General features: G+C 41.6%; 1 protein-coding gene across 3 annotated transcripts in view; it reads right to left on the bottom strand.

The window, feature by feature from the left end:
* Positions 1 to 1,026: 1,026 nt before the first annotated feature.
* morn5 (MORN repeat containing 5) overlaps positions 1,027 to 27,165 on the bottom strand; it is a 28,847-nt gene continuing 2,708 nt past the window's right edge. Inside the window, exons 1-5 of one of the 3 annotated variants that reach the window (XM_070440617.1) lie at positions 24,053 to 24,637; positions 23,704 to 23,851; positions 22,949 to 23,060; positions 22,147 to 22,278; positions 2,510 to 2,656 (exon numbers count right to left, since the gene is read on the bottom strand). In XM_070440617.1, coding sequence (XP_070296718.1) covers positions 2,577 to 2,656; positions 22,147 to 22,278; positions 22,949 to 23,060; positions 23,704 to 23,851; positions 24,053 to 24,099 — 519 coding nt within the window. In that variant the 5' untranslated portion in view covers positions 24,100 to 24,637 and the 3' untranslated portion in view covers positions 2,510 to 2,576. Of the gene's footprint in view, positions 1,806 to 2,509; positions 2,657 to 22,146; positions 22,279 to 22,948; positions 23,061 to 23,703; positions 23,852 to 24,052; positions 24,638 to 27,165 lie in introns of those variants that run through there. The other 2 variants (XM_023983422.2, XM_023983421.2) reach the window with 2 other exon arrangements.

Here is a 27,165-nt window from a genome sequence, read left to right as displayed (position 1 = left end):
GTCTGGGCTCTGGCTGGGCCACTCAAGGACATTTGGAGACTTGTTCCGAAGCCACTCCTGCATTGTCTTGGCTGTGTGTTTAGGGTCATTGTCCTGTTGGAAGGTAAACCTTTGCCCCAGTCTGAGGTCCTGAGCGCTCTGGAGCAAGTTTTCATCAAGGATCATTCTGTACTTTGCTCCATTCATCTTTGCCTCGATCCTGACTAGTCTCCCAGTCCCTGCCGCTGAAAAACCTCCCCACAGCATGATGCTGCCACCACCATGCTTCACCATAGGGATGGTGCCAGGTTTTCTACAGACGTGATGCTTGGGATTCAGACCAAAGTGTTCAATCTTGGTTTCATCAGACCAGAGGATCTTGTTTCTCATGGTCTGAGAGTCTTTATGTGCCTTTTGGAAAACTCCAAGTGGGCTGTCATGTGCCTTTTACTGAGGAGTGGCTTCCGTCTGGTCACCTACCATAAAGGCCTGATTGGTGGAGTGCTGCAGAGATGGTTGTCCTTCTGGAAGGTTCTCCCATCTCCACAGAGGAACTCTGGAGCTCTGTCAGTGTGACCATTGGGTTCTTGGTCACCTCCCTGACCAAGGCCCTTCTCCCCCGATTGCTCTGTTTGGCCGGGGGGCCAGCTCTCAAACTTCTTCCATTTATGAACGATGGAGGCCACTGTGTTCTTGGGGACCTTCAATGCTGCAGAAATGTTTTGGTACCTTTCTCCAGATCTGTGCCTCAACACAACCCTGTCTCGGAGCTCTACGGACAATTCCTTCGACCTCTTGGCTTGGTTTTTTCTCTGACATGCACTGTCAACTGTGGGACATTATATAGACAGGTGTGTGCCTTTCCAAATAATGTCCAATCACTTGAATTTACCACAGGTGGACTCCAATCAAGTTGTAGAAACATCTCAAGGATGATCAATGGAAAGGATGCACCTGAGCTCAATTTCAAGTGTCAAAGCAAGGGGTCTGAATACTTATGTAAATGTGTCAGTTCTGTTTTTATTTTTTAAACATTTGTCATTATGTGGTATTGTGAGTAGATTGAACAGGGAAAAAAACTATTTCATCGATTTTAGAATAAGGCTGTAATGTAACAAAATGTGGAAAAAGCCAAGGGGTTTGAATACTTTCCAAAGGCACTGTATGCCTCTGCGGGTCATTCTGGTGTGTGTGCATTTTCCAGTCTCAAATAGCTGCCTGTCTCACTTAATAGCCAATAATCGGCACACGTTGTCAACAAATAAACGCCTGTTTCAAATAAATGCTGGGTCTAAAGTTATTGTTTACGAGTGAACTTTATTGAGTACCATTGAGATTGCTCAAAAGTAGATAAAGAGCAATGGGTTTGTTATTATAATTTTTTATACCGGTCATAATAAACAGTATGGTAGACTTCACAACATTTTTCTGAGCAAAAGCTGTGTGCATTAAGGAAATAGACACCTGGCGGTTGTGTTCAGTGATTGAAAAGCAAATAAACGCCTGGGCTATTATTTGAAGTTTTATGGTATGTCCGGTGCGTACCTGGTTGTGTGTGTGCATACATACTTGCATGTCTCGGTGTGTCAATTTGTGCGTGTGTGTGTAAAAGTGTGCATGCCCGGCGCTGGGCAGGAAGCAATCACAGGCCGATGGCTGAGCTGGCGGGTTCTTCATGGGTCAGTGTGCGCAGTAATGACTCATCTCCTCCCCTCTTCTTCTCCACCACTCTGCAGCTGATTCGTCCAGCAAGCCCAGCTGAGCGCCATCACAGACAGGAAGTCACTGTCAGGCTGCATCATGAGATTGATCCTCTAACCTAGGTCCTGTTTCAAAGGGCAGCTTTAGCCGAGACAGACTAAAACGTCTCACTCACAAATATACGCTTGTCTGTCTGGGCAAAAACACTACAGCACAACATTATAGTAGAAAATGCAATTACTGGATCCAAAGCCTTATATTGAGAAATATAGTATAGCATCTAAATAGAAGACTGACTGGAACAAAGCCTATCGGCAACAGTATATTGTGCTGGTGGATATCTTGCATAGCCTATATAAGAGGAAGTCATATTTCATGTTAATTTGCATCCATTAAGCTGCTGAGTCTTCGAGGACACTTGAGAGAACAATCTGACACTGATTACATTGGCCTGCACTGGTAGTACAGTCATTTCAGCACCATGCGGAGAGAGCAGAGCAGGGACATTTAAGGACAAACATTACAAGTAAACAATTGGCTTTACAAGTTATAAATCAAGGATTGGTGGGTTTTTTCCTCTCACACTGCATGAAAATGCTTGACTAAGTGAGTATATTCTTCTAGCATGACTTCCTCCACATATTTAATTTCAGTAGCTCACATGTGCTTCACTATGTTTCTGTGCATCTGAAATAGGCTTACCTATTTTGTTTTTATGCATCTGGTCAAATTAAACCTATTTAAAATAGAAACGAACATGTAGGATATTTCAGATTTGACTAAATATAATTCACAGGTAGGCCTGTATGCACCACAGTTGAACATTCCATAAACGAGCTGCCTTTTATTTTTTTCCGCTCAGGCCCGCAACTCAATGTCCAGTTCTGAAATGTGGCCTAGTTTTCAGGTGAATGTCCAACGATCTCGTCCCAGCTCTTCCGACAAGTGGACACAATCCACTCGTGTTCATAGTCATCTGCAGGAAAATAAAAATATTTTCAGAATAATAAATAAGACCATAAAAGGTCAGAATAAAGCAACAACCTTTTAAAACTATTTTTAAACGGTAAATTCCTCTAACAACTACAAGGCTAGTATAAACAAATAACCTATTCTAATAGCCTAGTTCATAAAAAAACATTTGAACATTTAATCAAGGGAGACGGGGGAAAAAGCCACTGGACTGGAAGCAGCATATCATTGTCATTCTATTCAAGCTTTTGAAATGAACACATACATTCAACTTAAGTCCCGTTTACATCTCCGTCAAATCAAGGTAACAATTAGGAGAAAATAACTTCTTAAATCACACACACCAAAGAAATGTACAAACAGTTTTACAAGGATGACTCGACTACCAAAACAACAGATAATATATTGGTTTTCATATCGTTAAAACTGAAATGAGTTAATCATTGCAGATCAAGGGGTAGCCTAGGAGGCTATAGCTTCTCTGTTGGGACTGAATCGGGGCGTCGCAGCTGCACACACTTGAGTGCTCACCCTGTGGAACAGTGTGCGCTGGGCCCATTGTTGGGAACAGGTCTGAAGCTCTCGCCTGATTGTGTGTAATTGCCTGCGATAGTCCTAACAGCCACTCCGTCGGCTCTCTCGCCACTCTACCTGGCTCACGCGTTCGGCAATTGAAAATCACAGTTGCGCCCTGGCCCGGATCCGCACCAGGCACCACAGCAGCTGCATACGAAACTAAGGCTATCCATCATTTTTGTCGCGTTGTGTTGCCTCCCCTCTTTGCAACGGAGGTCACCGTCAAGAAGGACATCTCATCACTATTTTAAACCAATTAATACCTCTGCACCGGTTTCTGTTGGTGGCGAGGCCTTAGCACTGCAATTACCGTTTCCCTGAGCGCTTATGGTAATGAGATAGAATTCACACATTTTCATTTTTGCTGTAATTTCCCCTCTTAGGATTGTGATCGCTTCACAGAGCGTTTAAGTCAATGCTAAATTGATACCTTAATACAATTCTATTTGAGGGCACAGGTGGTCACCATAGTTCGATGCAATCTGAAAGAAATGGAAATTCAGAATCTAAACATTTAACACTTCATGTGTTTTTAAATTCTTTGCCTACTGTGGATTTGTTATTTAAATCTGCAATAATGCCTTCTATAAATAATACTCTACATAGTTTAGGGGCTTTCATTTGGATATATTAATTATTGCCTACACACTAGTTTAAAAAAAATCATAAATAGATAATAAAAAAAATTATCCACCAGGTTCAAATAATTTTAGCCTGCATTGTTGTATTGTTTTGTTCATTTGTCTACACGTCTGTCATGTAAAAAAAAAGATGAATGTTAAAAACGAGTTATACACTAGGGTGATGTCAGCATTAGTGGGACATTAGGTGTAAACCGAGTGGTACATTTGTGTTTTAGAGTACTGTACTATGGTAATATTGCAAACCTCAAAAATGTGTATTGGGTTGTTGCTGAATGTGTTCTGTGCATGAAAAAATGGTTTTGGTTAGTGTGGAATCATTGTAGTGTGTGTGGTCAGGATTCCAAGATGGGGTGACCAGTTGAAACTCAGCACTTTGAGATATCAGCTGATGTAAGAAGGGCTTTATAAATAAATTTGATGAACAACCCCCATACATATGAATCCTTGCACTACAATGATGATGTTGTCATACTGTCAATTATAATTCCACAATCTAGCTTTGTGTGTTAAAATGAATAGTTATTGGTAGTTCTTTCAAATATAATAACCATTCATGTAAACAGTTATATTTTATGAAAATTTGATTTATAGTACTTTTCAGCTATAACAAATGCACCAAATTAAGCTTTAATCAATTTAAAAAACCTTTCCTGCATTAGATATTCTAAAATACATTGAAATATGTTGTTTTAGTTGTTCATAACAGCTCTGAATCGATTTTAGACGCTATATATAGAAAATAAGCAGCATCGGACAATGGTGGAAGGAATTAGAGGGACACAAGGCGAGGAAAGGAAAAGTTTGTCACAAAATGTTTAAAACAGAGTGTGTTATCTACAAAGGCTTTTTGATGAGTTCATAACAAGTGTGAAATGGGACACAAACTTATTACTAATGAAAAAAATAGTGTCCCAGTTAATTTACTAAATTGTCCCAATAACACTGAAAGCAACACGCTTAAGCAAAAGTATGGGTGTGATGTTGTTTTAGGGGTTTGTAGCGTCCGCTGAATGATAAATGATCAAGTTGTTTCATCCCCAGAAAATGTGAACCAGACCTTACTTGAAATAAACATTACTTGAGAAGGAGCAAACATAAAAACACCAAAAAGTGTCCCACTCATACATACTTCACCCTACATGTAAACTATATTGCATATTATAAACTGGGTGGTTTGAGAGCCCTGAATGCTGTTTGGTTGAAAACCGTGGTATATCAGACCATATACGACAGGTATTACAACAAAACAAAACTTTTTACTGTTCTAATTACATTGGTAAGCAGTTTATAATAGCAATAAGGCACCTCGGGGGTTTGTGGTATATGGCCAACATACCATGACTAAAAACTGTATGCTTTGTGCCTAAGAACAGCCCTTAGCCATTGTATATTGACAATATACCACACCTCCTCGGGCCTTATTGCTTAATTAAACGTCAGTTAGCACATCATAAACATGACATTAATGCTACAAATATTTTCTTGTTGGTTGTCTTCCCATACTAATTCTGCCTTTCCCCCCCTGGCCCTTACTGGGACTGTTTGGTGGTGTCTATAACTGGATATAACTCGTTACCCAAACTCTCTCACAGAAAGGCTCACCCACGAGGAGCAATGTAAAAGGGAAACGATAATGGCTCCTTGTTAAAAAAAAATGTGTTTCCGTTCAACTAATGCAGCAGAAACACTTAACAGCGTTAAATTAACGTAATGCCTGTCAGATCAGCTTGACCAATAGATTAGCCAACCAGCCAGGTTAGTTACTTAACGCCTGAATATAGTTGACGTCGGAGTTGTCATTATTCTGGGAGAGGTTATTTGTTGGAATGAAAATAATCTGAGTGGATTTACAAATTGGAGAGGATATAGTTTCAGGATTCAGTAAAGGACCCTGTGATATTACAGTAAACATGAACATTACTGATTGTATCTTTTGGGAAAAGCTTCAGCTTGGTTGCATCCCAAATGGCACGCTATTCTCGAGGCTACTTATAGTGCACTACTTTTGACCAGAGCCATATGAGCCCTAGTCAAAACTAGTGCACTTTATAGGGAAAAGGGTGCCATTTGGGATGCACACCTTGACTCACAATAGAGTGGCAGCAGCCCAAGCCGGGGGTGTTTTCCTTGGCAGTGGGATACAGGGCTTTGCAGACCTTTGGGGGGGGGGGGCAGGTGCAATAATAATACATTTAAAAAACAAGGGCAAGCACCCACTCGCCACCACCCTCAAAAAGAGCAAACAATTTAATTACATTTCATAATTCATAACTTGAAATTCAAAACATACCAACTGCCTCTGTAGCCAACATTTCAACATTTATAGGCCTATTTATTTTCTGTAACAACACACTCACTCATCACAAATTGTATGCAAGCTAGTGCAACTGACTCCTAAACCAATGAGATTATTGACATCAGGAAAAGAGTGGCCATCAGCTGATCATAGTGAATGATGATGTAAATATGCTAGCTAGTTACAGTGCCTTCAGAAAGTATTCACACCCCTTGACTTTTTCCACATTTTGTTGTGTTACAGCCTGAATTTAAAATGGGATTAAATTGACATTTTTGGGGGTCACTGGCCTACACACAATACCACATTTTACAAATGAATTCAAATGAAAAGCTGAAATGTTTTGAGTCAATAAGTATTCAATCCCTTTGTTTTTGTAAGCCTAAATAAGTTCAGGAGTAAAAATTTGTTTAACAAGTCACATAATAAGTTGCATGGTCTCACTCTCTGTGCAATAATAGTGTTTAACATGATTTTTAATTGACTGCCTCATCTCTGTACCTCACACATACAATTATCCCTCAGTCGAGCAGTGAATTTCAAACACAGATTCAACCACAAAGATCAGGGAGGTTTTCATAACATGCACAATCAAATCATCTATGTCAAAGTGTTTCAAATATGTAAGTTGAAAACACTGTGTTAAATGCACTGTGTGTGTGTGTATCCCTAACCTTGCCAACAGACAAAGAGCTATGAATGGATGTGGTTTATTGGTTTATCATTGGCTCTGCAAAAGTAAAAAAGGCATGATGTGTAATTCAACTTTTTTTTGTTGGGGGGGGGGGGGACATTTCTTTGGGACCATCAGGTGACGTCCTGACAACTGATACACAGAATGTTCCTGCAACGTTCCCATGAAACATGTCTTGAACATTGATATCTTATATTCTGAGAACATGGCAACCATGTTGTGTATGTTTGGTGGGACGTTGATGGAATATTGCCTTCTAGAACATTAATATCCTATGTTCTGAGAACATGGCAAACATGTTCTGAGTATGTTTGGTGGGACGTTGATGGCATATTCTCCTAACCCTCCGAAAGCAAAACACATACATTTTCTTGCAACGTTCCCATTTCTTATGTTCTGAGAACATGGTCACTACGTTCTGGGTGAGTTCAATTTAACAGCACATTGCATCCCTATGGGTTAAACTGTTTAGGATAGATGACCAGTCCCATATAGTCTTCCACTCAATTCATTTTGCTTGTGTTTTTCCTCTTCTTCCTATGTTTAAGGTAATTTACAGCATATTGCTCATAATAATAATAATGAGGATATTTCATTGTTTACGCTTGCATTTCTGTTCCTATATTTAGCCTACTTTCCCCCCCCATCATTACCCACCCTAATTTATGACGTCTGCAAACTTACATTGAAAGGTCTGAAGGGGTAAATGGTTAATCATTTTATGTTTTACTTTATATATTTTTCTCAATACCTTAAGACCATAAAACAAATATGCTGCTTTTGAAATTTCATAGATCAGGTTCCCACTCACCAGTATGCTTCAACCCTGTTATGATAGTGCAGGGCGGGGGGAACCGGGTGGGAAACGACCAATGGGTGGGTTTCCCTGTGGGTCCTGCTTTTTGTTTCACATCCATGGGCTTTATATCAAAGATAATAATGACATCATTAAAGTGTAACTGACAGCATTTTAGCAACATGAAATCGTATTAATATCTGTTCATATACACCTCCAGGAAGAATATGTCCCCATACTGTATGGTCATTTTCACGTTTTCATAAATTCTTAGAACGTTTGGGAATTACGTATACTAAGGCATTTGTGAAAATTCTACAGCAATATAGAGTGGGAAACCGTCCGTGCATTTGGACAGTTAATAGACACTGCAGTAAATAAAACATCTGTCTCATCCAGAACCAGAGTCTATGCAGACCGGTGCACCATAGCCAATCAGAGCTACAATAGGCCTTTACGAAAATAACCCATTTGCTACAAGGGCCTGCCATCATTCAATTTGAACTGGACTGTGTGTTTACAGGCAGTTGCAACAGCGCGACTTTGATCATTAGAACGCATTCGCCACTAAATACACCTGAATGGATTTCTGCAAATATGTAAATACCACGGGAGTCCTCTTACATTTGGGAACTTTACAGTCCTATTGCTCAAACAACCATGAAATGGTAGGCTCTATTTCCCTCAATTATCCACATCAACAACAAGATCAAAATTGCCCTGATAAACAATGGGGATTTGTAGCCTACATGTCCTTCTGCAGTTTACCTGCCTGGCTAAAGTTGGCTAGCTTGCTAGCTAGCTACTTCCAGACAAAAATGAGAGAACACCTGACTCTGACCATTTTACTCGCCCTAGCAGAGCTGGTTAGCTAGGTTGTTTACATGTTATCTAGAGTGTTCGTGACTAACTATTGTTTTGCCTACGTTTACTGACCATATTCAGCGGGTGTTGCGTAAATTCATCAGTTATTCTGCGCTCTGGCACAGTCAGACAAGAGCGCTCTGAAATTGGAGTAGATAGCCAGAGTGAATTTGCGAACTCAAGAGATATGCTAACTGGATAACAGTCGTTCAAGTTCTCGTTCAAGCTAACCAAATGACACCTGCATCTCTAGATGTGTATAGTCACCGAAAAACTATATGAGGGGAAAAAGTCAGTCACTCACCAATGACATGACATCCTCCTAGCAGCTAGCTATCTAGCTAACCTTAGGCTCCGTGTTTTTAGCTTGCTACATAAATAGATACGCCAGCCTATTAGCTACGTTATGACTGACGTGTGATCATTGCCATTGCTAGTTTTATTGTATTGACATTCACAGACAGACACTCCATTTTTGTCCAAAATATTGAGTCATTGAAACTGAAACGGTGCATGCCGAATTGAGGCAGCAAACAATGTACCAGGCCAGCTGTGATTTACAACCCGATAGCAATATTTTTTTGGACTACCAAGAAAAGTATTGGTGAATTATATGAATCATGCATTGAACTGCATCTATCTATTCTGCCAACAATGTATCTATCTATTCTGCCAACAATGCCTTAGTGTACGTCATGGAATGCTGAGTCAAATAGAACCTATTTTAAAACCTCTTATGAAGTTGGTTTTGTAGCATAACCTGGGAATTTGATATTTTTGACAGATTCTGTTTGTTCCATATCTGGAAAGTCGTTAAAACGCTGTCAGTTCTACTTTAACACTACATATTGTTAGGATTTATGTTTATGCACTATAGCCCGCTACCATATTGTTTGAAGATGAATATTGTTTTGTTACACACACACAAACAATACAGATGTGTGTGTGTGTGTAGGTGTGTAAAGACTGATCAACATAGAGGGACAGGCTATACAAGCTGTGGTCAATCTGGAGAGGGGAGGGGTGCATATCTCTAAGCCAACCAGGGTGGGTAGGGCACTGGACAATACCATATTAGGAACTGTTTGAGTGTAGAATCGACGGGAAGACACAAGACGGATCTAATCTACCCAACAACCAGATGCGGACAGAGGAGAGCACAAAGGGACTTGGACAAGTCYGAGTGCCAACATAGGCTGAGCAAAGTTTAAACCGCGCTCAGCCTCTACTATGATAGGCCAACGGACGGGTTGGAACTAAAGCTGTCATAGTATAAAAACTGTTATATGAGCACATTCCACAGTTCTCTGTTCTACCCTGCGCGGAGATACAGTGAACCCGTATATACGAAAATTGCATTTACCATTTATCGCTTGAGTTTAATTAAAATACATTCGGTGACTCAATCACATTTTGTCCTGATACCAGATTTGAACTGACGCAAATCTCTTTCAATATATATTTTTAAAGGCCTAAACTCACCTATTAAAACGTTCCAGCTGTCTTTATATCCTAGCAAGAAACTATATTGATATAGCAATGCACCAAGAAACACACCTGCTCTAAAAGGACACACATAGAATAGAGAACCATTTGTACAAACTTTCATCAGCCCCAAAATAAACTAAAGATGTAATCATAATGATTAGTGCTGAGCGATTAGTGCTTTTTGAGGTCGGTTTGGTTTGGTTTCGAATATGAAAAAATAATCACGTTTTAGGTTTCGATTATTTATAAAACAATTAATAAAAGTCCATGATGGCAGTGACTGCCCATTACTGCTTTTCACATTACTTAACTTTTAATCAAATAATTTAGTTGTTGTGTGTCACGTTCTGACCTTAGTTCCTTTTTTCTGTCTTTATTTTAGTTTGGTCAGAGCGTGAGTTAGGGTGGGCATTCTATGTTGTTTTTCTATGTTTTGTTCTGTTGTTCTATTTCTATGTGTTTGGCCTAGTATGGTCAGAGGCAGGTGTCAGTCGTTGTCTCTGATTGGGAGCCATATTTAGGTAGCCTGTTTTCCTTTGTGTTTTGTGGGTGGTTGTTTCCTGTGTCTGTACCATACGGGACTGTTTCGATTTTCGTTTGTTATTTCGTATTTTTGTAGTGTTCAGTTTTATATATTAAAATGGACACTTACCACGCTGCACATTGGTCCGATATCTCTTACTCCTCGTCAGAAGAAGAGGAAAGTCGTTACAGAACCACCCACCAACCAAGGACCAAGCAGCGTGGTAAACGGCAGCAGCGAGTTCTGGACTCCTGGACATGGGAGGAGATTTTGGACGGAAAAGGACCCTGGGCACAGGCTGGGGAATATCGCCGTCCCAAAGCAGAGCTGGAGGCAGCGAAAGCTGAGCGGCGGTGGTATGAGGCAGCACGGCAGCGCGACTGGGACGAGAGGCAGCTCCAAAAATTTATTTTTGGGGAGTGTGACTAAGTCAGGTAGGAGACCTGAGCCAACTCCCTGTGCTTACCGTGGAGAGAGAGTGACCGGGCAGGCATCGTGTTACGCGGTGAAGCGCACGGTGTCCCCAGTGTGCATACGTAGCCCGGTGCGCTACATTGCAGCTCCTTCTATCGGCCGGGCTAGAGTGGGCATCGAGCCAGGAGTAATGAAGCCGGCTCAGCGCATCTGGTCTCCAGTGCGTCTCCTCGATCCGTGTTATATGGCACCAGCCCTACGCACTGTGTCTCCCGTGGGTCTGCACAACCCAGTGCGTCCTGTGCCTGCGCCCCGCAAGTGCCGGGCTAAAATCAACATCCAGCCAGGATGGGTTGTTCAGGCCCTTAGTTCGAGACCTCCAGTGCGCCTCCACGGACCGGTCTATCCTGTGCCTCCTCCAAGGACCAGGCCTCCAGTAGATCTCTCCAGCCTGGTGAGTACTGTGCCTGTTCTAAGAACCAAGTCTCCTGCGTGTTCCTCCAGTCCGGACCCTCCAGAGCCGCCCGTCTGTCCTGAGCTGCCAGAGCCGCCCGTCAGTCCAGAGGCGCCCTCTACTAGGGTCTCCAATCCGGGGTCGGTGGCGAGGGTCGCCGCTCCTAAGGTGTCACAGAAGTGGGCCGAGACTATGGTGGAGTGGGGTCCTCGTCCCGCTCCAGAGCCGCCACCGCGATAAATGCCCACCCAGACCCTCCCCTATAGGTTTGAGTTTGAGTTTGAGTTTATTTTTATTTTTACAGGGACAGTGCACATTAATCAACGTTTCAGTAAAAGTGCCGGTTTTAGCCAGCCGGCTAATTTTCAACCGCAGTCCTGGCTCAGGTTATTAAAAACAATTACAATAGACAATAGCAACATAGAACAAGCAAGACATAGCAACATAGGACAAGCAAGACATGCAATCAGACAGAGCAACATAGGACAAGCAAGACGTAGCATACAGACAGAGCAACATAGAACAAAAGCAGCAAGACAAAATTCATAAAGCAACAAAGTGTTCTCACACCTAACAGTTACAGAAAACAGACATGGAAAGCGGCAACACACAGCTAGGGACCATGTTCACAAATCTGATTGACCTTCATGTCTTCAAGCATTTTGTGAAAGTGTGATATGTGGTGCAGTTAGGTGTGTCTGATGGCAGGTTTTCCAGACATGGGAAGCTCTCACAGAGAATGCAGATTTACTAAAGGTGCTTTTCCTTAGGGGAACTATACAGTCACCTCTCATGGCAGACCTTGTGGATCTGCTGCCATATGTCTGGGTTTTCTGTTTAACAAAAATATTGAGTGGAGGGGAGCCAGGCCATTAAGATCTTGAATACAAGACATGCGTCGGTGTATGCACAAGATTTTCCCAACTCAAGAGCTCATGCTTTCTGAGGATGTGACAATGATGATGGCTATTGGGCTTCCTATCAGCACTTTGAGAGCCTGTTTGTAGACAGACTGAATAGGTTTTAATGTTGTACAGCAAGCTTGGGCCCAACTAGTCAAGCAGTATGTTAAGTGGGGGAGTATCATAGATTTGAAGTACAGTTTTGCTACCTCTGTAGTCAAACAATTTCGTATAAATCGGAAATTAGCTAGGTTGAATTTGGTTATTTGAATTACCTTTTTCACATGCTTTTTAAAAGAGAGGTTGGAATCAAGTATGATGCCAAGGTACTTAAAATCGATACCACCTGGAGCTTCTCCCCTGACACATAGACATCTGGCTCAGTAGCATCTGTTGCCCTCTTTGTGAAGAACATGCAAACAGTTTTTTTCACATTGAGATGCAAACACGAGTCACTGAGCCACTTTGTAACCTGGACCATTACAGTAGTGAGTTCTGGTGCAGCTTGTTGTTTGCTCTTTGCATGCCACATATACACTGTATCATCTGCATACATTTGAACTTCAGACCCAGTACAGACAGAAGGCAGATCATTAATGTACAGGCTGAACAGGAGGGGCCCCAGTATTGACCCTTGGGGCACGCCCACATCATAGCTAAGAGTGGGCGACAGCTCATTGCTCACTCTGACACACTGAGTTCTGCCTTCAAGGTATGATTTCATCCATCTCAAGGCATCAGGGGAAAAGTTGAACTTGGACAATTTTGTGATGAGAATCTCATGGTTAACAGTATCAAAAGCCTTCCTTAGGTCCAAAAACACAGCCCCAACAGCACCCCCTTTGTCCATCTTGGACTTCACATTTTCCAGAAGAAAGGAAAAGGTTCAGGTTTTGTGGCCGGAGTCTGCACCTTTGGGGGGGGTAGTACTGTCACGTTCTGACCTTAGTTCCTTTTTTATGTCTTTATTTTAGTTTGGTCAGAGCGTGAGTTGGGGTGGGCATTCTGTTGTTTTTCTATGTTTTGTTCTGTTGTTCTATTTCTATGTGTTTGGCCTAGTATGGTTCTCAATCAGAGGCAGGTGTCAGTCGTTATCTCTGATTGGGACCCATATTTAGGTAGCCTGTTTTCCTTTGTGTTTTGTGGGTGGTTGTTTTCTGTGTTTGCACCATACGGGACTGTTTCGATTTTCGTTTGTTATTTCACATTTTTGTAGTGTTCAGTTTTATATATTAAAATGGACACTTACCACGCTGCACATTGGTCCGATATCTCTTACTCCTCGTCAGAAGAGGAAAGTCGTTACAGTTGTGTATATTACATGTTTTATTTGATTACTTAATTATGTAATTCGAAGTAATCATTTCATCTCTATAGAGCTGCTGCCTATGATGTCTGACAAATCACTATTTTGTAGTTCTTCAGTGTAAATAAGGCATACTTTTTATAACTGCTGAATACCAACTATCAAATCACTTAGCTTGTGTATTTTCAGGAAAAGATACCTCACGAAACAGCTGCTCTCGACATCGTGAGGTGATCGTGCATTATTCTCTCTTCTGTTGCAGGCGTAAAAGAAACAGATCGGACAAGTAGATGCGCAATGGATTGTTGTTATTGTACAGTCGTGGCCAAAAGTTGAGAATGACACAAATATACATTTTCACAAAGTCTGCTGCATCAGTTTGTATGATGGCAATTTGCATTCTCCAGAATGATATGAAGAGTGATCAGATGAATTGCAATTAAGACCCTCTTTGCCATGCAAATGAACTGAATCCCCCAAAAACATTTCCACTGCATTTCAGCCCTGCCACAAAAGGACCAGCTGACATGTCAGTGATTCTCTCGTTAACACAGGTGTGAGTGTTGACGAGGACAAGGCTGGAGACCACTCTGTCATGCTGATTGAGTTCGAATAACAGACTGGAAGCTTCAAAAGGAGGGTGGTGCTTGGAATCATTGTTCTTCCTCTGTCAACCATTGTTACCTGCAAGGAAACACGTGCCGTCATTATTGCTTTGCACAAAAAGGGCTTCACAGGCAAGGATATTGCTTCCAGTAAGATTGCACCTAAATCAACCACTTATCGGATCATCAAGAACTTCAAGGAGAGCGGTTCAATTATTGTGAAGAAGGCTTCAGGGCACCCAAGAACGTCCAGCAAGCGCCAGGACCGTCTCCCAAAGTTGATTCAGCTGCGGGATCGGGGCACCACTAGTACAGAGCTTGCTCAGGAATGGCAGCAGGCAGGTGTGAGTGCATCTGCACGCACAGTGATGCGAAGACTTTTGGAGAATGCCCTGGTGTCAAGAAGGGCAGCAATGAAGCCACTTCTCTCCAGGAAAAACATCAGGGACAGACTGATATTCTGCAAAAAGGTACAGGGATTGGACTGCTGAGGACTGGAGTAAAGTCATTTTCTCTGATGAATCCCCTTTCCGATTGTTTGGGGTATCCGGAAAAAATCTTGTCCGGAGAAGACAAGGTGATCGCTACCATCAGTCCTGTGTCATGCCAACAGTAAAGCATCCTGATACCATTCATGTGTGGGGTTGCTTCTCAGCCAAGGGAGTGGGCTCACTCACAATTTTGCCTAAGAACACAGCAATGAATAAAGAATGGTACCAACACATCCTCCGAGAGCAACTTCTCCCAACCATCCATGAACAGTTTGGTGACGAACAATACCTTTTCCAGCATGATGGAGCACCTTGCCATAAGGCATAACTAATGGCAAGGTGGGAGAAGTATTTAATATTATTAATATTAATATTTGTGTCATTCTCTTTTGGCCACGACTGTAGTTAATTACCATGTTTATTAATGCACTAAACTATTGTAACGACCCATGGTTTATAAGCGTGGAAATCAACTCTGCCGCACGAGCATGCTTTTGCGGCACAGTCGATAGCGCGCTGGACTTCGGGCTAGAAGGTCGAGTGTTCGAGATCTGCTCCCTGCTGTTTCATAACATTGGTGTCAGAAGTGATCGGACCTTGCATCCACGACAGTGCTTGTGCTTGGCTGGTGAGCGCGTTCCTGTAAGACGTAGAGTCGCAAGCTAGCGCGAGGATGAGCATGCTTTTGTGGCACAGTCGATAGCGCGCTGGACTTCGGGCTAGAAGGTCGAGGGTTCGTAGAAAGGTGGCCTGTCAGAAACTACAACCTCACAGTTCAGGCTGGATCTGATTTATCTCTCGAGAAACTGATGTGCGCATTGAGCTCACAGAAAAAAAAATGAAGGAAATGGAATTCAAATAATTGAACAGACTTTGGTCAGTTAGTTGTTTAAAAAAATAAACATTATCGAAATTTAGGTTAAATCGCTCAGCACTAATAATGATACATAAGAAACTCAAAATTACCATCTTGATTAAAGGGGAATACCAAAAAGGCAGAATCACTTTCCTTAAATGTATCGATAATGGAATGAAAATTGCCTTTATTAATGTGTATGCTCCAAATTCATATGATCCTGTGTTTTTAAAAATTCTATGAACAGCATATTGTTAGAATTAACTGAATGCCATCTGGTTATTGGGACAGACAGTAACGCCATTTTGACATGCCGGACAAATCTAAGACCAACTACAATTCACACGCAACCAAGGTTTTCCAGCATACAGACTCGTAGAGGCCTACAGTGCCTTCGGAAAGTATTCATTTTGTAACATTACAGCCTTATTCTAAAATGGATTACATTTCCTAATCAATCTAAACACAATACACCATAATGACAAAGTAAAAACAGGTTTTATTTATTTTTGTAAAAACAAATCATCAAGTATTCAGACCCTTTATTCAGTACTTTGCTGAAGCACCTTTGGCACCGTTTACAGCCTCGAGTTTTCTTGGGTATGACGCTACAAGCTTGGCACACCTGTATTTGGGGAGTTTCTCCCATTGTTCTCTGCAGATCCTCTCAAGCTCTGTCAGGTTGGATGGGGAGTGTAGCTGCACAACTATTTTCAGGTCTCTCCAGAGATCTTTGATCGGGTTCAAGTTCGGGCTATGGCTGGGCCCCTCAAAGACATTCAGAGACTTGTCCCAAAGCCACTCTTGTGTTGTCTTGGCTGTGTGCTTAGGGTCGTTGTCCTGTTGGAAGATGAACCTTCGCCCCAGTCTTAGGTCCTGCGCACTCTGGAGCAGGTTTTCAAGGATTTCTCTATACTTTGCTCCGTTGATCTTTCCCTCGATCCTGACTAGTCTCCCAGTACCTGCCGCTAAAAAACATCCCTACAGAATGATGCTGCAAACACCATATTTCACCGTAGGGATGGTGCCAGGTTTCCTCCAGATGTGACGCTTGGCATTCAGGCCAAAGAGTTCAATCAGACCAGAGAATCTTGTTTCTCATGGTCTGAGTCGTTTAGGTGCCTTTAGGCAAACTCAAAGGGGACTGATTGAAGTTGGTGTACAAAATGAAAGTAGAAGACGCAGAAACTAAACTTAAGAATTGCTTCTTAGACTTGCTTTCAATGAGAATGACAGATCTATTCCATGTGAATTTGGTCGGGACGCCGAAAAAGTTACATATTGCAGCTTTAAGTTGTATTTCCAGGCTCTAGCATTTTGCCCCATCCTAATATTGGTTTAGATGCTCCTGCCCCCTGGCTGAGTATCGAGAGAAATATAGTGTATAGTGTCTCCTATTGCCCTGGAAGAGATGGTCTTCAGTGATATATCCCTTAAAACCTTTCCAGGACAGGCGTTCCGCTAGCGGAACCCCTCGACAACATTCCGCTGAAAAGGCAGTGCAGGAAATTCAAATATATATATTTTTTAATATGTAACTTTCACACATTAACAAGTCCAATACGGCAAATGAAAGATAAACATCTTGTTAATCTACCCATTGTGTCCGATTTTAAAAATGCTTTACAGCGAAAGCACAACATATGATTATGTTAGATCACCGCCAAGTCAAAAAAACACAGCCATTTTTCCAGCCAAAGACAGGAGTCACAAAAAGCAGAAATAGAGATAGAATTAATCACTAACCTTTGATGATCTTCATCAGATGACACTCATAGGACTTCATTTTACACAATACATATGTTTTGTTCGATAAAGTTAATATTTATATCCAAAAACCTCAGTTTACATTGGCGCCATGTTCAGAAATGCCTCCAAAATATTCGGAGAAATTGCAGAGAGCCACGTCAAATAACATAAATACTCATCATAAACTTTGATGAAAGATACATGTTTTACATAGAATTAAAGCTACACTTGTTCTTAATGCAAATGCTGTGTCAGATTTCAAAAAAACTTTACAGAAAAAGCAAACCATGCAATAATCTGAGACGGCGCTCAGAAAAAAAAGAAAAAAAAATTCTCCGCCATGTTGGAGTCAACAGAAATCAGAAATTACATTATAAATATTCCCTTACCTTTGATGATATTCATCAGAATGCACTCCCAGGAATCGTAGTTCCACAATAAATTGTTGTTTTGTTCGATAATGTCCATTATTTATGTCCAAGTAGCTACTTTTGTTAGTACGTTTAGTACACATATCTAAACACTCGTGTAGGTCCAGCCGAACCTCGGACGAAAACTTCAAAAGTTATATTACAGGTCGAAGAAACTTGTCAAACTAAGTATAGAATCAATCTTTAGGATGTTGTTATCATAAATATTCAATAACGTTCCAACCGGAGAATTCCTTTGTCTGTAGAGAAGCAATGGAACGCAGGTCGCTATCATGTGAAATGCGCGTGACCAGGACCTGGCTCTCTGCCAGACCACTGACTCAAACAGCTCCCATCCGGCTCCACATCACAGTAGAAGCCTCATTCAAGGTTCTACAGACTGTTGACATCTAGTGGAAGCCGTAGGAAGTGCAAACAGATCCATATCCTACTGTGCATTCAATAGGGTCTGATTTGAAAATCGACCAACCTCAGATATCCCACTTCCTGGTTGGATTTTTCTCAGGTTTTCGCCTGCCATATGAGTTCTGTTATACTCACAGACATCATTCAAACAGTTTTAGAAACTTCAGAGTGTTTTCTATCCAATAGTAATACTACTATGCATATATTAGCATCTGGGACAGAGTAGGAGGCAGTTCACTCTGGGCACGCTATTCATCCAAAAGTGGAAATGCTGCCCCCTATCCCCAAAAAGTTTTAATATATCTCTTCAGTGATATGCCCATACTCCAATATTTCATAATAATGGCTTGCGATCTGGAGGGCAGCCTTTGGAACCCCCCAATCGTCCAAATATGGAATCTGTACCCTTACCAATATCATGGACAGTAATGGTTTGAGAACATTCCAAGATTTGAAATACACATTAACGGGCAACTCCTTTTTTCTACATTTAGAACTTAGGTCAGCAATGCTGGCCTATGGAGTCCCTTGGGAAACCCAACTACCGAAACATCCATTGATGGGATTTATAAATAAATTATCTGGGCTCCCGAAAGGACTGATCTCTATAATATCTAAACATAATATCTGAGATAGCCATTAAAGAAGTATGGTCTACAGATTTAATTTAATCTGTTCCATGCTTTAAATGGAACAGAATGTGTGAAAAATATAACCCTGGCATCCCATAATCCAAACCATCAATTTATACATTTCAAGTTTGTTCAGACTGTATTTAACACCCAGGAAATGTTTTATGATGAAATTGTCCCCAACTCCCAACTGCTCACTGAGTCACCTAAATCAGGTAAGCATATTCCTTCATATGATGTGGGAGTGCCCTGTAGTTAAATGCTTCTGGGGCAAAGTTATGAAATAAATAATAAAGTGCATGGCGGAGTGGGAAGCATGGTTTCTGGATGGGGAGAGGGAGGAAGCGGGCGGGTGGATGGGGACTGAGGGGGTGAATGGATCAGGGTTATCTTTATATGCATTTATTAGATTTTCTTTGTACCTGTAACCACCCTCTGAAAAATAAAAATGACAAAACTAAATAAAAAGGTGGTGGGGCATTGAGATCGACTTAGACCAAAGGGAGAGTGTCCTCTACTGGCCCTCCAACAGTATCTGATCTCCCATCCAGAGACTGACCAGGACCAACTCTGCTTAGCTTCAGAGGCAAGCCAGCAGTGGTATGCTGCTGGCATTAAGGGAATGGTCTCTTTGAAATATTCCTTGCAGCAGAGGAATATTCTTATAAAAACGTTAGTTAATGAACTAATGAAACTCTTTAGGGAAAATGTTCTAAAGTTGCGGGAACGCTTGTTGTTAGCTGGGATGTCAGTCGATCACTGCCTGCCTGCCACCTCGGCTCTGTGCGGTTTGCTCCATGCAAGACGCTCTGTGAAGTTCCTAAACCTCGTTCATACACAAGGCTCTCCTAGCCAGTGTTATTACACATGATCAAGATAATGATGGGGGCTTGGCTTTGGCAACAGCAGTCTTCAGATTACAAAGCCTCCAGTGTCCTACACTTCCCCTTGAAATACCCCTATGGCCTCATAGAATTAGAAGCACTCATTCGAATTCCAACTATGAATGGTGTTCCGATGGTTTCAGGAAAAGTACCTTTCATTTACAAAAGTCTCAAGCTTTCTTTTGATTTCTATCTGTGATTCCTAGGTTGTTTATTTTTGGAGACAGAGCAGTGCTGGGGTGTGTTTGTGTGTGTGTTGCCAGGACAGGGGAGAGTAGGGAAGGGTAAAGAGGAGGATACAACGACACAGTCGATTATACCTGGGAGGCAGGCAGCAGTGGGCTCCATGTGGCGTTGGTTGACAGTCAGGCGGACGGGGACACTCCTTTCTTCCACCCGCGCCATGGCGCCACCACTCCACTCCCGGACTGGACCGACCTGAGAGATGCTGGGTCACATCCAGATGATCTGTCTCGCCCCGCCCCTCCTCCGCTGCTGTGAAGACTTAGAGATTCCTCCTCAGGGCTTCCTCCCATCTGCTTTTGTACTTCTTCTCAAGTCTTGGCCCAAAGCCTGGGCATTTCCCTGACTCTTCCTTCCCGGCCCAGCAGCAGCTCTCTGGGCTGAGGGCCCTGCTCCGCTCCCCCGTCCCCCTGCCCTTTTACCCCTGCCTCTTATCTTCCCCTTCTGTTCTTGATTGTGTCCCAAATAATCACCCAATTCCCTATATAGTGCACAAAGTGGTGCACTATATAGAAAATAGGGTGCCATTTGGCACACAACTCTTCTTCTGTCCTGTACCACAGCTGTGAGTGCACTCTTTCCTCTCCTCCTCAAAACACGTCGTCCCCGCAGGGAGAGCAGTTCCTCTGGACGTCCAGTAAGTGCCGGGACCCTCTGCTCTCCTCCTTCCTGGACGGAAGCCATTGGCAATAAATTCCGTCTTCACACCCATTTTGACAAATGTACCTTCAACCTCTCAGAGATGAAAATAAATCCAGAGGACACACAGTGTTCCTCGTCACGTCATATGGGCCCGAAGCCCAATGATCCCACTCGTACACAGTTCCTCTTACACAAACACTGGATGTTGCCATTAAAAAACCCATATGCAGATTACATTTTTAATTATGCACTATAGAAGTGTCTGGATAAGGGGCCAATAATCCATCTAGGAGATGATAATGTATCTGAGAGATTTATAATGTTGAGTTTGAAATCACAAATCAGTGCAAAATGAATTAAATATGTCCTGTGCAAAATCACAGAACAAACAGCAGACAGACCTAATTAATCTGAATCAGACTATTGGAACAACAGTATTGTTTTGAAAGCTCCTCCTATTTTTCTCCTCAACTCTACCTTTCTTTCCCTCTGTTTCATTGATCAATAGCAGAACTGTTATGAAGGACCCAAAGCGAGGAAAATCGGGAACATAATTCTTATTACATACAGTATGTTCAAGACATCTGTTCAGGATGTGCATCTCTTCGTCTGTTTTTGTCTATACACATGAATTAGATTTACATGCTCCGGACCACATAGTGATTAATATGCGGATTCTTATATGTATTATGTTTGGCTGGGACCACTTGTAAATCATAGGCCGCTGTCTGCCTGTCAGCGATCATCCAAATTTACACACTTTGTTGGTGGTGTGCTAATCAAAGACAATCATAAATATAAATGTTCATATCATAATTTGTTTTTCAGTTCTTGTATGTGTATGTATAGGCTAAGCTACACTCACTGTTTCCAAAGAATGCTGACTTGGCTGCAACCTATGCCAAAAGATAGCATACAGTATGTCTATTATTTCACAGGACATGACAGCTGGGCCGTCTCCCATAAAGCAACATGCATCCCATTCACAGAGATACGACTAGATCCATAACCATTCCTAAACCATGACATTGTCTGGTGATGCAAAACTATGAAAAACTGGCACGGGTATTGGAATTGCTATCGGAAAACCTGACATACCTCATTGCCTTCAAATCAAAGATCCCACATTGGGCACTCAATGGGTGGAAAAAATGTGTTTTACATTTTCCCTTTGAAAAGAAAACTAAAATGACTGCAGTGGAGAGGCAAGCTTGGCTGAGAGGACCAGCAGATGATGAGTTATAGGGTAATTAGGCTGCCTCAGCAAAGTATCTGACGAAAATAATCTACTATATTAGAGAATCTGAGTAATCCACCAGTATAGTAATTTTTCAGTTTAGTATCAAATGTTTCCCCGGTGGCCGACGCTTACTCATGGGTTAATATCTACCCTGAACATTATGATAAAGGAATACATTTTACTTTGAAAGGCCCAACAATTAGATAAGAAAGACATATGTCAAAGTCAAATTGTAATGGAGACAAGGTGGCACGCTCTCTGAGCTCTAATGAGCTGGAGGTCAGAAACATATGTGATACAAGACGCCAGGATCTGTTCTCACAAAAACCTTGAAGTGAGCTCCAACAGTCTCCACTCACCTGCGTTTCTGAGAAAGTGATGCTCATAGTCAGTGACGACCCTGGCGTTGGGGTCGTAGAATCCATCCCCACAGTCATAGCAGCCATCTGGGATGACACGCAATGAGTCAAGGTCTGTCAGCTGAGACTCCCCTGCCAGGTCAGATAGACAGAGAGTAAGTGACTGGTTATATGTATTGAGACAAACAACAACAAATGAAGTGACCTAATTTAAGAAAAAAAAGACAGATTGCGGTAAAAACCATTGAGATAATATATTATATTCCATTGCTATGGTATAGAGACTAAATAGATGATTACCCTAATTCTTTAAATAAAGTTGCACTATGCAGAAATCGCTCCGCCATTTCCTGGTTGCTAAAACTCTAATAGCTCCCCTAATTTCAGTTCATGTGACAAAATAAGCTGGTGTAGAGAATCATTGTACCATCTAAACCACTGTGAAATATATTTTCGATAACCAAAATGATTGTTGTTTCAGCTGTTTGAAGCTGATGTACAAAACCGAAAGTAAAAGACGCAAAAACTAAACTTAAGAACGGGAAGTATAGAAATGGTGCACATAGAACAGATATACTGTTTCTTAGACTTTCAAGTAGAATGATATCTACAACTCACATTTCTATGAGAATTTGGTCAGGTCCCCCAAAAAGTTACATATTGCCACTTTTAAGGATTTGAGGATTTAGTCTGCTTATATTAAAAGAGGAACCGACACTGTTTTAGCACCATTAAAGCTTATTAAAATCTGTTCATATACACCCTCTGGAAGAATTTCACAGAAATATAAGCTAAAGTTTACCTGCAGGTTTGAGTCCATTGCACCTCTCAGTGTAGAACTGTCTGTCATAGCCATCACAAAACTCCCAGTCCTTCTCTTGGTACTCCAGTCCATCAGAGAAAGTATACTTACCCTGTGGATTAAACACTTTGTAGTTTCAGTGATTTTAAACACTGTAGTACCCTGCATCAAACTGTTTATATTCAGTCATAAACTTGAAACTTGCATCTAATGGCAAAAGAGGGATATTAGGCAAAAAAGAGACAAACTTGTGTTTGGATTGGGGAATTACATTTTACCACAACATAGGCCTATGTCAATATGGTTGAATTGTCTTTTAATCATGCATCATTTGTTAAGAGATCGAGGCTATGTTCCATATCCTGTGGAGTTTTTACCATGAACAAAGGGTCTGCGCTGGCTCGGAGTAAGGTGTGTTTGGTCATGGGCTTGCTTGCTTGCTTGCTAGATCATGTCTAATGGAGCGTAGTAATCATGATAATAATCGAACTGGCTACTATTATGGCTGAGATACGCATGAATGAACTGTTGACCAAAAAGGAATGTATTTCCTGTGTGGAGCATGCAGAGAGCACATGTAGGGGGAGAGGTATAGCAACGTAATAATTGCGACAATTAATGTATATCATTGCTAAAGGGGACCAGATGTAATGCCCACTATAACCAATGCGAAACACACACCCACACACACATAGACCTACACGGGCATGAAGGTGCACACACACACAGACAATCACAGAAAGTATGCTACACACCTGTTTGGATATCCCTTTCTCCCAAGTTCCTTCATATTTGCTTCCATTTGGAAAATAGAGAACACCTTTTCCATGGAACATGCCATCCTTCATATCCCCAACATATCTTGTCTCTGTGGGGAATTTATACTCTCCTTCTCCCTCCATCCTGAGAAACAGAGCAAAGGACATAGCTAATTCACCAGTGGTGAGATGATAAGAACATTGGACTTCAACTTGTGCCAGAACTGGTGCAAACTAGCTAGCTACCCACTACTGCTAAAGTAAGCTAGCTAACGTTGTCACATTACACTTTGACAGATAGAAGTTTTGCAAACTGGCCTATGGCAAAAAATTGTTATTGATTTACCTGCCATTCTTGAAGGCTCCAGTGTAACTGCTACCTGTGAACTCCATATTTGCTATTTTATGAAGTTACAATGAAAAACAGAGGTTAGCTTAGCTAACGGCTGTCTGGTTTCTGCAGCAAGCAGGTTGTTTGACAACGTCGCCATGGAAACGGGAAACTAGTGCCGTGTCTCTTTTTTTCAAATTTCCTCGCATGAAGTGTATTATGATAAAAGAAGACTAGCATGTTGTCTCTTGTCTTAGAAAATAATAAGCCTTGTAAACACAATACTTGAATCCAATGTTCCCTCTAAACTGCCGGCGGCTGCGCAGCTCCCCATGGACTGCAGCGCAGAAGAAAAACGAGATTGAATTTTACTCAACTTTCTTGAATTTCCCCCATTAGTTAACACTATCAAGTCAACGTTTCCCTTTAATGTGGGAATGGTGATCGAATCAACGCAATATTAGACACTTTCAACGCAACATACCGAAAGAAAAAGAACTATGCAAGACTTAGTATGCAAAACTAACTATGTGCAAATAGACCATTGCCATATATGGATTTGTGCCGTTCACTTGGAGCTGGACGGTTTTACAGCATGAGTGTCAGGATTATAATGGCTGCATGTAGCCAGGTGTGTACATTTGTTCATAGTGTAACGACCCTGGGTTTATAAGCGCGGAAATCGACTCTGTAGTAAGAGATTGCTATTGCGGCACAGTCGCTATTGCGGCACAGCTCGCCGGACTTCGGGCTAGAAGGTCGAGGGTTCGAGACCTGCTCCCTGCTGTTTCATTACATTGGTGTTAGAAGTGATCGGACCTTGCATCCACGACAGTGCGTGTGCTTGGCCGGTGAGTGCGTTCCTGTAAGACGTAGAGTCGCAAGCTAGCGCGAGGATGCGCTCTTTGAAAGGAGGGAGTAGTGTAACGACCCTGGCTTTATAAGCGCGGAAATCGACTGTGCCGCTCGAGCATGCTTTTGCGGCACAGTCGATAGTGCGCCCGGACCTCGGGCTTAGAAGGTCGACGGTTCAAGACCTGCTCCCTGCTGTTTCATTACAATATTCTTTGATAGTGAGTTATTAGACCAGTTAAAACTAATTTGTAGTCAGCAATGTGGGAGTGATTGCTTCCTACAAGAGCACAAAAGGGGCAAAAAAGTCTTAAAGGGGCAATGTTGTATTTTGAGAAAGGCTTGAATAAGCTAAGTAGCCAATAGGCAGAGGGTAGCATAATTTGTCTGGTTCTCTGTAATAATGGTATGGGAATAATAATGAATTTTATTTTGTAAAGTGATTTCTTGCGTCAAACAACACAACAACATTTTCAGTCACCTTGTCTGAAGGACAAGTGCATTAACAGGTTAATATCAAGCCCTGCATGTTTTTTCAAAAGTCTCATGGAATGTAGGCCTACATTGAACACCACACATTGGCTGCTACTGTAGGCTGAATGATAGAACCTCTTTTTTTATATTAAAATGTAATGTGAAGCATTTTCTCCATTGTTTTTTTTATGGTAGGCCACTCTGGTAGGCCTACCTACAATATGATCAAATAGCCACAGTAGCTTAATTGGCCACAGTTAAACAATACATTAAAGTGGTTACAACCTCAGTGTTCACAGTAAAATGTGCCGGAAGTTGCATAGAAATTTCACAGGTTCAAGTTTGCGCTCAGCAGACCTGAAATGTGCTCAGTGCTTGAGACAATACAAATACAATACAAGTACCACACGCCCACACAACGTGGGGAGCTCTAGGGGTCTGCCTCTCATCAAGTTGTTGTTGTAAATTAATCATTTTGAAAGTAACCCTCCCAAGTCCTTCATAAAACTTTTAGAATATCCACCTGTAGCAAGCCAAGTGTTTGTGTTGTCCAATTGACATGGGTAGGTCAGACCATATCGTTTTTTGGTTAGGGTTAGGCTTAGCTAAAATACTGTAATCCATCTAGCTTCAACTAAAAGCCATCAGTTCCCAGAAACCATCATTGTCACCACACCCGGGCCTCCAGCCATACCAATTCAGGCTCGGGCCCTACCTTTTGGGGGGTGGGGGGGTCAACATTCTAACAGCCTAATAATAAATACATTTAATATATGCTATCTCAAAAAGTATTTGGTTGTGTTTATGAAGGTCTTAACATTAATACAAAAGAAAATGTATTTCAAAGAACACAATAGGATTGTATACATACAGTTTATATATAGTATATATACAGTGTACTATCTATAGTTATATACAGTATTTAGCTGGTATTTATACACTTTCAAATTATACTTACTTTGTGATTGAGTGGCTGACGCATTAAATCTGTTAGATTTTTTTTAGGTTGGGAGGGGCACGAACTCTGATCTTGCAGGGGGTCCACAGTAATTGCAGTACACCACTGAATACAAATTGCGGTATTTCATGCAATATCGAGCAATAAAGAGCTGAAATGGCTCATGTTTTCTTTGTTTCTTTTAAACAGTGAGGATTTCTACACTCTTGTATAAAATGAAGTCATCTAATAAAACAAATGATAAGAGATTTCTGTTTTGAAGCCACTGCACATACATTTCTGAACCCGTCTACCATTGTAAAATAAACACACCTTAATGCAGGGGTGTCAAACTCAATTTCAATTAAGACCTAGACAACCAGGTGAGGGGAGTTCCTTACTAATTAGTGACATTAATTCATCAATCAAGTACAAGGGAGGAGAGAAATCCTGAAGACACTCGGCCCTCCGTGAAATGAGTTTGACAAATGTGCCTTAATGCATACTTTTACATATTATGTGAACTTAACACACACAAAATCTTATATATATATATATATATATATATATATTTGCTAGATCATGTCTATGGAGCGTAGTAATCATGATAATAAACTCGAACTGCTACTATTATGGCTGAGATACGCATGAATGAACTGTTTGACCCAAAAAGGAATGTATTTCCTGTGTGAGCATTGCAGAGAGCACATGTAGGGGAGAGTATAGCAACGTAATAATTGGCGCCGACAATTATGTATATCATTGCTAAAGGGGACCAGATGTAATGTCCACTATAACCAATTGAAACACACACATAGACCTTACCCCCCCCCCCCCCCACACACACACCACACACACACACCAC

The sequence above is a fragment of the Salvelinus sp. IW2-2015 genome, linkage group LG4q.1:29, assembly GCF_002910315.2.
Source record: "Salvelinus sp. IW2-2015 linkage group LG4q.1:29, ASM291031v2, whole genome shotgun sequence".
Taxonomy (NCBI): Eukaryota; Metazoa; Chordata; class Actinopteri; order Salmoniformes; family Salmonidae; genus Salvelinus; species Salvelinus sp. IW2-2015.
This window is presented reverse-complemented; position numbering and strand designations above follow the sequence as displayed.